This window comes from Vipera berus (genome assembly GCF_964194415.1).
Source record: "Vipera berus genome assembly, chromosome: 2".
In the NCBI taxonomy this organism is placed as follows: Eukaryota; Metazoa; Chordata; class Lepidosauria; order Squamata; family Viperidae; genus Vipera; species Vipera berus.
Genome location: NC_138203.1, coordinates 82,033,631 through 82,044,247, shown reverse-complemented (window position 1 = coordinate 82,044,247; position 10,617 = coordinate 82,033,631). Strand labels below are relative to the sequence as shown.

The following is a 10,617-nucleotide window of genomic DNA, read 5'->3' as shown; positions in this document are numbered from 1 at the left end:
AAAGGACTCCGCCCTCCAGTAAAAAGATAATTTAATATTCGGTGAGATCATCCCGTAGTTTATTTCCCTGCCTAAGTAGGGACACTTCTGAAGGTGGGTAAAGTAAATCCGAAGGCCAGGAAGCCCCTGGCTTCTATCTGAAAGCAAAACGTTCAGAAGAGATCGGACACTGGAGATTCACGCTCTTCTACTGTAAATGCCTGGAAAGGCGCGGATACGGAAATGTCAGTAACCCGCAAGTATACTCTCTTTGTCTTTCATTCTCTCGGTTGCAAACCTTGCAGTTTGCAAAAAAAAAAATAATAATAATCCGCCGCAGCTAACAGAGAAGATTTACGATCGAGCGGAACGAAGGATACGATCCGCTCCCTTAAAAGTTTCCACCCAGACTGAAAGAACCAGCTTTGCTTCCCTCATCAGTAACTGACGAGGCCCGGGGATCCCCTTTGCGCGATGGCTAATGGAGACTTACCTCGTCGCCGGTCGATTGGCGCCGCCAAACAGGCAGACGTCCAGCTGGAGGAAAATAACAAACAATCACTCCTCAGCTGGCTTGGCCGATCTCTAATCCAAAGTTCTCCAGCAAACCACTCTCGCCACTGTCAAACCGAACACGCAACCGTCTCTTGCATCGCGTTTCCTCGCCCTTCGAGTTTTCCTCCGAAGAAAGGCGGAACTTTTGCTTTCTTTTTTTTCCTTCTGGAAAGTGGTGGTGGAGGGGGAGGGGGGGGAGAGAGAGAGAGAGAGATCGTAAGTGGATGCCGTTTATCCAGACCGGAGCCCTTAAGACTCCCGTGGTTGCTTGCTGTCCACTCCAGGCATGTCGGGCAAAGGCCGGCTCGGGAGAGAGTCCCGAAATACGGAAACGACAGCTTGCGAATTAAAAGAAAACAAAACCGAGCCGACCGCCCAACAGCAATTGCCGACACTTTTGTTTGGCGCGCGCGGACCGCTATGCTGCATTCTAGCTCCGCCCCTCCCCTGCGATTGGACCGTTGAAAGGAAGCGAGCGAGGCGGCGATCGGCGCGGGGCGGCTGAGATGGGTTTGCTGATTCAAACGAGCCTTGGCTGACCTGGTTCTTCCCCCCGCCCCCCCCGCCCCCTCTCCCTTAGCCAAAAAGGCAGTGCGCGAAGGGGTGGGAGAAGAACAAAAGGAGGAGGAGAGGAGGAGGTGGAGGAGGAGGAGGAGGAGGAGGTCCGAAGGAGGCCCGAAGCCACTTTTGAAAACGTGCAAAGCGATCCCCGTCCCTCCTCCTCCTCCTCCTCCTCCTCCAGTTGGAGAAGGCGAAGAGGGGCGGCGGGCGAGAGGCGGATCCTGCCTCCGCATCCCCGGGCCTCCGCAGGCGCGCATCGATCCTCTTTTTTTCCCCTTTTTTTGGTATCTTTTTAATAACGAGGAGGAGGAAGAGGGGACGAAAGCAAAGCCGACTCTGCTCCGCCACTCGCGGGTTCAGGACCTTTTTTTTGGCCCGGTGCCCGAGGCCCTAAACCTGTCACTGCGAGATTCTGGAGGAGCTCCGAGAACGGGTCCCTCCTCTCCCTCCCCTCGCTCCGGATGCCGTGACGAGCATCTGCAGCAGGGCATAAAAGCCAGCCCCCCCCACACACACACACATACACACACCAGCAGCAGCCCGAGACCTCGCGTGGACTACAAGCATGGGCGGACGGGTCAAGTGTCGGGTCCGAGGCGTCGGGGGCAAGAGGTTGCCTCGATTCCTGAAGCGTTGCCTGATGAAAGTGATCAGGGAGGTGGTGAGGAGTAGACCCCTGCCCCACACTCTGAGGCTGGTGGTGAAGCACCGGCGGAGCCCGGCCTCCCGCCCTCGACAGGTAAAGAAACGCGGCTAGCTTTCCTCTGCTCCTGCCTTCGGGGAGGCGCGCCGTTTCCGAGTAAGTGCGCATTTCCCAATTCCTATTCTCTTCCTTTCCCTTTTCAAAGGGAATTCGTTCTACTTCTTTTCCCCTTTTAAGAGATTTCACTTTCGGGGCCAATCCACCCCCCTCTCTCCTTTTTATGTATGTGTCATACATATACAGCATTTGTCATACGCACATACACATGCAATACATATGCATACATAGGTAGGCATATAGTCGCTCACTCGAAAGAGTGCTTGTTACCGACTGGGTTTCAGAAGGTTATATATTATATATTTCCTTATATATATTATATTATATTATATATATTATATACCGGTATATTATATATTACCTTATCCTTATGGTTGGGCTTTTTTTCCCAAGTGGTTTCATTGAAATGAGTTCTGAAATACAAACACATACTGCACACAGATTTGGTAAAAAAAAACACTGTAAATTTAAGCAAATACTGCAAACTGGATTTTGCAAATTATTGCACAAAAACCACAACCTTATTAATATGAATTTACTAATTTAGAGATTGTGTGTGTGTGTGTGTGTAGGGGGGTGTAATAAACACTTTCGGTGCAATATTTCCCCATGTGGCTTTCAGAGGCCTCCCCTACTGTTGCTGTTCTTAAGATGAGTAGGCCTTTCCATATTTAAAGCAAGCTGACTTCACTCTCTTTGTTGCTGGTTATCACCCGATAATAGTTCTAGGATCTTCTCCCTATCTTAAAGCAACTATGTATATTTTTGCAAAGATGCAAAATAAAGGGGGCCAATTACACAAATGTGAAAGAAGCTCAAAACTTCCACTAGAAGGTCCATGCTTTTAATAAAAAAGATCCCCTCTGAAATTTCCTCCCTCGTGCTCCATTTTCAATGGGCCAGGAAAAAAAAACCTTGCAACATTAGTCTCATGCTTTTTCCTTTCTCTATGCCAACTTTCTTTTTATTTTATTCTACATTATTAAATCCATATCTGCTTATATTGTATTTTTAACTTTTGTTTTGCAGCTACTACTTCTCAGACTTTTTTTTTAAAAAAAGGAAAAATCCTGATTCTGTGTCTTACTCTAAATTTCCAAAGATAATTTATATTTTTTTAAAAAAACCTATAGATTAATTATGTTTGAACAATGGTTATTTTAAATAGTTTGCTAAAATTGCACTTGGCCTTTGATGTCTCCTATTTAATCTGCCCTTTCGGTAATCCAGTGAGCTGGCAGGTAGATTTCTCTGCAAAGACAATTTTGGAAATTTACAAGATAGAATAAATAGAATAAAATAAAGTAGATTGGAAAATGTAAATAGGATTAATGGAGGCCTGGAAGAGAAATGTCGTCTAGCTTAAATGACAAGACCCCATTAGAGAAGAGTTGAAGCAAAAGGTTATTCTATGTAGTGTTTCTTGGTGCATATCTGTATTAATCTTAAGGTCATGTCTCTTCTCACTTTATTATTCTTGAGACAGTTTTCAAGAATCCCACAATCTTGGCACAATAATCCACATTCTACAATAGATATTTACTCTAATTTTTTTACCCTTAACATGATAGTTGCAGTTGTTCTTAATATTCACTGAAAATTTCTCTGGGACCTTTTGGGCCCCAGACAAGCTTTAAAACATAATCTAAACATTAAAAAAATATTTTCTGTTTTGCATTGGGACATTCTGATCTGCTTAAGTCTTCCTTTGAAATAAAAAAAAATTAAATCTGTCTCAAGATCTCTTTTCTATTTTTTCCTTTTTTTTTCTAAGAAAATGATCTCTAAATTGAAACAACAGGAAGCAGGACCTTCCCAATGAAGGAACGAAGATACGTTAATCAAGAGACATGTTTAAACATTTCCGAGTACTTTCAGTCTAGTGCAGCTATTTGTATGAAATGCATGGTTTGAAAAAGTTGATTATGTAACAACACAGTTCTGTATAGGTTTACTCAGAACTGGGTTTGGCAGGATTTAGTGGACCATTTTTTAACCATTAAAGGTGCCAAAGATTGCAGGCCCAAGAATGTTGCACCAGTCCATCAGCCAAATATCCCACCATGAATTAATTTTTTGTCGACATAAATTAAAAATGTATTATGGCTCCTCCTTGGACATCCTCACTTAGAAGTAGATTTCAGAATTTAATAAGGCTCGTTTCCAACTAATTCTCACCTATCACTGCAGTGAGGAAAGGCCACTTAATATCATTGGTTTCCTTTTAAGTAAACAAAAAAGGTAGCCATGTTAAGCTTTGAATTGCAATGGAAGTTTTTTCTTGCTTTTGCAACAGAGCATTGTATTCCTATGTTCAAATGCAAATTTCCTTAATCTGAATGGAGCATACTCTGAAATGAGTGAGTAGAGAATCAGAATTCTCTGCTTTCAATAATATTTCCAAATATATATAATGGCATAATATTTAATTTTAACTGAAAACATTTTGTTTCTACTAAGCTTGGGCAAACCTTAATTAATTGTCTTACAGACCATTTTTTTCTTCCTTTAAATAAAACAAACTTCTTTAGTAAGCAAAAAAAAAGCTATTCTTCATATAAGTACTTATTCAAAAGTGAGATACCCCACCCCCACCCCCATGGCCTCATGAAGGTCTGAGTTGTATATAATCTCCATTCTGAAGGCATGGTCCAGAAAGAAAATGTGCCCAAGTGCTTCTGAGAATATGAACATGTCTTTGAGATTCTAATCCAGCATTTCAGTATACTAAAGTCTCATTGGCTTGATTCACACAGCATTCTTAACCAGGTAAGAGCCTGGCAGATGTATTTGCAAAATATACTAAGTTTAGTGATAACTTTTATTTGGGGGTTGCATGTTTGTGTGTGTGTGTGTGTATATGTGTGGACATGTGACATGTTTGTGTGTCTTTGCTGATAATGCACAAACACACACACACAAAGTTATGCAAACCCAACCCATTTGATTGTTCAAGGCACTGTGTACGTTGGTTAAGGCCCCAATCTAGAAGCCAGGGGACTCAAGTTCAAGTCCCGTCTTAGATATGAAAACCAGCTGGGTCACACCTCAACCTTACTCAGAGGATTATTATTGTGGGGAAAATAGAAGAGAGAAGGAGTACTGTTTTCTGCACCTTGAGTTATTTATTAAAATAATAAAGGTGGGAAATAAATAAGTAATTCAGTAACCAAGTTGAGGGCATCAATTGAAATAAACCATTGGGGCACAAAAAGTGTTTCAGTTTCTCCTCTCCCACCTTTAGTGAGAATAGATTTCCTGGACATGTGCTTTTCCTCCGTCATCAGAATGAATGCAGGTGCTCTTCCATCCATCATCTTCCTGGGCAGAGGCAGGCAGATCATTAAGGTGAGGGAAGGAAGGGGGAGGGAAGACCCTAGCAGAAGTGCACGTTCATCTTCAGCTCAGATATAAACATTCAATATGGTCCTAGGGGGGGAGGGTCTTAAGGGGGAGGCACCGTAGCCTCTCTTTGGATAGTTATGTGTTTTGGGGGGGAATACTTCCCATTTTGTTGTTGAGAATAATTTCCTGTCAATAACAAAATTAGCACCCTCAATTTATCAATCATATTTAGGAACTAATCTCTCACCATAGACTCTATGCTCAATTGCACATCCATCTTGCTAAATTCCCTCAATTGCGGCAGGACAAAAAGCTCCATTAATCCAACTGGGTCTATGCCTGCCTTGTTCGTCTCCTGTTCCTGGAGGATCATCTCAGATGCTTTTGGCAATGGGAGATGTCAGCCCCACGGCCAATCTTAATGGAGAGAGGGACCATAGATGGACAGAGGGACCATAGATTGGTGGGAATGTGTTTTTTTTAAAGGAGAAAGCTGTAGTTAGTTCCACACTGAAAGAAACCTGGGATCAATTCTTTACTTTTCCAAGTAGGACTGAAAAGACCAACAGCCCCAGAGAAAGCCCTCTGCCACTCAATGGTAAAATCCCAGCAGACATGCAGTGCAATCCAGCCAATTGATTCACTGTGTGTCATAACAATTCAGTTAATTCTAGTGTCTTGTGTATATACAGAACCAATATTTACTGGACTGCACCAACCAATATCTGAGTCAGTGGCCAAGTCAGCCAACTCAAGTCAAGGGTGGGGTGGGGAGAAGGGGGTGCATTCAAGTCAATATGTGTTGCAGTTTACTTGACAGGATTTCAAAAGTATTTGCAATTGCTTCTTCCTAGGGCTGAGAGAAATTGACTGGTCCAAAGTCACCCAGCTGACTTGCACCTAAGAACAGATTAGAACCCACAGACTTCTAGTTTCTAGCCTGGTACCTAAACTACTACACCAAAGCGTATGAAAGTGTATGAAAGAATATGAATCAGTGGCCGAGTTAGCCAACCCAGGTCAAGACGTAGCAGGTGCATTTCCAACAAGGGGTCATCCTGAGCTGGGAGTCCCATTCACAGAACTTGGTGCAAACTGCAAAACAGTTCACAGTTGGTGGAGCAGTGGGCTAATGCCTCCTTAAGTAACACCAGCTGCCTGCAATTAGTGCAGGTTCGCATCCCACCAGGCTCAAGGTTGACTCAGCCTTCCATCCTTCCGAAGTAGGTAAAATGACCCAGATTGTTGGGGGCAATAAGCTGACTTTGTAATAATGCCACTTGGGGTGTGTGTGAAAGCCCTAATAAGCAGGCATATACATAGAATGAAGGCTACTGCTAAGCTTGTAAGCCGCCCGGAGTCTTCGGAGAAGGGCGGGATATAAATGGAATTAAAATAAATAAATAAATAAATAAATAAATAAAATTCAGCCCCAACCAGTTAAGTGCGCGTTATGAAAATGCAGCCTAATGAAGCAATTTCCCAACTGTCCTTTGTCACTCTGTGGGTGGTTATTTCCTGAATTTTGGCTCGTGCTCTTCCACGCACCGGCGGATGTTCCGTTACTTCTAAGCTCGTCCCATCGCCCCGGAATCGGCAACGCATCGCTGTCTTCGTGAGTTCAAACTCCCTCCGGGTGAGCTCGACGGCGGTGCCCTCGCCTTTTGCTTGTTAATATGGCTGCTACTCATTTTTTCCCCTGACGAGGAAGCTCGCGCACGTTTGTTTATTTATTTGCAAAAGCTGATGAGCCAGCTACTTGTCGGCTACTTCGGAAAAGGAAGTGGCGATCATCATTCCACTTTCAGAAGAAGAAAAAAATGAAGCTTACAACAGGTCTTTGGAGAAAGGCGAGGCACGCACGCCGTAGGAAAGAAAAGGGAAGTTCGGCAAGCCGATCCGTTACAAGACGAGGCGTGCTCGCTTCTATTTTCAAATCAGGACGCCGTTTTCGCCTTTACGAGCAACAACAGCACACTTATTTTTTTTAAAATAAAATAAAGCGAAGAGAGGGACGGCGAAGGAAGCCATGGGATAAATTTAGGAGAACAAACGGGGCCATGTGGGAATGGGGATTTTCCGGAAAATACTCAGGTGGGGTTTTATTCCTGCAGGGTACAGTCCGATTCGAGCGGTGGCTTGACTTTGTTTCTCTGAAGGGAAATACGAGCAGTGGCTTTGCATTGGCTGCCTGCGGCCTTGACAGTACGAAACCAGCCGCGCCTTTCCCTCCATTCTCGGGATCGCCCCTGCCGTCTCCTGGCACGAATCGACGGCCGCCTTGAGGCTTCGGTTGTCGTGCAAGCCGAGGACAGTCCACCCTACCTTCGCTTACGCACGTAGCTTCCCCTAACCTGGAGCCCTCCGGAAGCGTTGGGACTCCCAATACCCATCCCTGCTCCCAACAGCTTGGGTGGGGATTTACGGTAGGCGCTCAGTCGGCCTTCCCCCTGCTTTCCAGAGGCACCGGGAATCCTAGATTTGTCGGGCCTGGCTAGAGAAATTCGAAACTCCGCAATCGCGGCCTCTTTGGGCGTCTGAACGCCCCTTGCCCATAAGGAAGAGCCGCAAGCGATTCTCGCTTCTCGGGCGCTGCCTTTCCAGTCACGAAGCTGGCCAAGAGGGTTCAATTCGGATCGAAAGAAGGCCTCGGCCTTGTTCGTCGTAGAGGTCGAGCAGGTGGGCTGCCGAGCCGATCTGCCGAATCCGCCCGTCGGCCTCGCTCCGGGTGATGAGGCCGGTTCGGCCTTGCGAGCGCCGCCAGAGGCTCTTTGCAGTCCTCAAGCAACCTCGAGGGGAAGAAAAGAGGGCAGAAAACCTCGAGTGCGTCCTTTCGAAGCCCCGGAGCTCGAACCCGAAGGCAACCAACCGCTGCCCATTCGCCTTCTGCTGCTAGGCCGCGAAGGCCCTTCCCATGTCGTCCCGACCTTACAGATTCCCTCTGCCTTCTCTCCTGCCCTGTGGGCTAAAGCGAACTGTGCTCCGAGTTAAAGGAGGAGTAGACTTAAAGGAGGAGTAGACGGAGGGTCTCTCGAAGGCCTTTCCTTTCCGGAATTGCCCTGTGCTTCGTATCTATACACGTACCCAGATTTAATTGCTAGCAATAAGTTAGAATGAATTATTAGGGTTGGTCGTCGTTATTGGCCAGATGTGTATATTTCAACTGATTGATTTGGTATTTTTATCCACCTACTGAGCCATTTCCGAGGACCTGGGATAGGCAGGTGTTATTTGATGCTGTTAAAAGATATTATCGCAGGATGTGTGACCTGTTCCAAGTACCACCATCCTCTTAGAAACTTATCCTTCCATCCCTCTACCGTCCACTTATCCTTCCATCCCTCCACCGTCCAGTCCCAACTATCAATACTTATCCTTCTATTCCCCCAACATCAGAAGTTTCTTGGATGTTTCTTTTGTTCTCCTCGGGGAAGGGGGAAACCCCACTCCAGTTGCCTTTTGAAAAAGCACTTTCTTACATGGGCAGCAAATGGAAAGAGAAAAAAACCAAGCAAAACAACAACAAGAAATGGCAATGACTAAGAGCAGGAAAGTTTAAGAAATAGAGGAGATAATTCTAGCTGCACAAGGCCGAGCCTTAATAACAAATGCTCATAAATCCAGAACTGAGAAGACAGCAACAGACACTGAATGCAGCAGCAGAAGAAACAGTGGACCATCTAGTTCAGTGATGGTGAATTTTTTAGAGACCAAGTGCCCAAACTGCAACCCAAAACCCACTTAGGTATCATCAGGTGTTGGGTGGGCGTGGCCCATTGGGTAGGCGTGGCTGCGGTGGTAACAGCAGACTGGGTGGGACTAAAAAGTTCAATCAATCAATTCCAGCTTTGTGAGATCTTTCCCCCCCTGCAAGAAGTTGAAACTGATTGATTGATTGAAACTTTTTTTTTTTGCACATGGCGACGGAGGCCTAAAGCAAAAAGGTTTTATAAAACCCAGTTGAAGGCCTAGGACTGGGGCGACGGTGTGCGTGCTCACAGAGAGGGCTCTGCGTGCCACCTGTGGCACGTGTGCCATAGGTTTGCCACCTTGGATCTAGTTAATTGCTGCAAGATGTTCACAAATGTGACTACAAACAATGTGATGACAAAGCAGCAACAACAACAGTGCATTGGAATATCTGCAAGAAATAACATTTGCTTACAAGCAGGAACTGGTGGGACCCTAAAAGTAGACAAAGTAATAGAAAATACAGAAGCTAAGAGCTCTGGGACGTTAGAATTCAGACAGGCAACCACCTGCCAATAACATCTCAGACTTAACAATCGATAAGAAAGGCAAAACGTTGCTAAACAAGGCAGTTATTAAATGGGCTTTATCCCATTTTGCAACCTTTCTTGCCACAGTTGTTAAGTGAATCACTGCAGTTGTTTAAAGTTAGTACCATGGCTGTTAAGTGAATCTGGCTTCCTCATTGTCTTTGCTTGTCACAAGGTAGCAAAAGACCATCGCATGACCCCTAGATATTGCAACTGCCATAAATGTATGAAAATTGCCAACCGTATAGATTTTGATCATGTGACCACAGGGGGGGCTGCAGTGGTTGTGTGAAATATAGTCATCAGTCACTTTTTTCAATGCCATTGTAATTTCAAACAATCAGTAAATGAACGGCTGTAAGTTGAATACTACCTATAATTGAGCCTAGAATTATGATCATTAGTCATGGTTGTTATTATGACCTTTTCTCCGGCACTCATTAAATGAGTCAGTTTTCCCCCAATGGACTTTTTTTTACTGGAAACTTGAAGTATATGTTAGAAACTGGCAAAAAATGCAGAATATTGAAGTAATGTGATGGTAGGATGCTGCAAACAGCTGTATATTCAAGCTAGTTGTTAACCACTCAGAATGCAATCGTGACTACAGGAGGTGTGTGATGCAACCATTGGAACTTCAAAATAGATCATAAATAACTGCAGAGTGTGTTGTAACTTCATTGGTTACTAAGCAAGAACAATTAACTGTAATTGCAGCCATGCTGTACATAAATTGGTTTGTTTCTTGCAACGAGCTGGTACTTATATTTGATATTACAGTATTGTCTTCTTTTAATATTTGTGCTAGCTGCTTCTTTGGAACAAGCTTCAATGCAAGCAGTCTTATTCTGTTGTCTTTGTGCTGTTCTAGATGCTCAGTTATTCTTTGTTTCATTTCCTCTTGTTAATTAGAGGGCTTTGCTTTTTCTGAGAAGTAGGTAGAATAGAGGGGCCTGGTTTCAGATTAAAAATGATTCAATAGCTATGCTGGTTTCCTCTACTACTGACTCTCCCTAGTTTGCCTCTATAGCCTAAGTTATTTTTGATAAGGCTTTGGTTTATTTGCCCTGGGTAGATCTTTGCAGTTCTTCCAATTCTGCTTCTGTGAATACTTTGTTTCATATTATACATTGACAT

At 44.4% G+C, this 10,617-nt stretch overlaps 1 protein-coding gene across 2 annotated transcripts in view; it reads left to right on the top strand.

The window, feature by feature from the left end:
* Window positions 1-1,450: 1,450 nt before the first annotated feature.
* Window positions 1,451-10,617, top strand: part of LOC308662051 (cyclin-dependent kinase 4 inhibitor B-like) — a 29,332-nt gene continuing 20,165 nt past the window's right edge. Inside the window, exon 1 of one of the 2 annotated variants that reach the window (XM_081317466.1) lies at window positions 1,451-1,834. In XM_081317466.1, the coding sequence (XP_081173592.1) occupies window positions 1,661-1,834 (174 nt within the window). In that variant the 5' untranslated portion in view covers window positions 1,451-1,660. The remainder of the gene's footprint in view (window positions 1,835-10,617) is intronic. The other variant, XR_014025089.1, reaches the window with a different exon arrangement.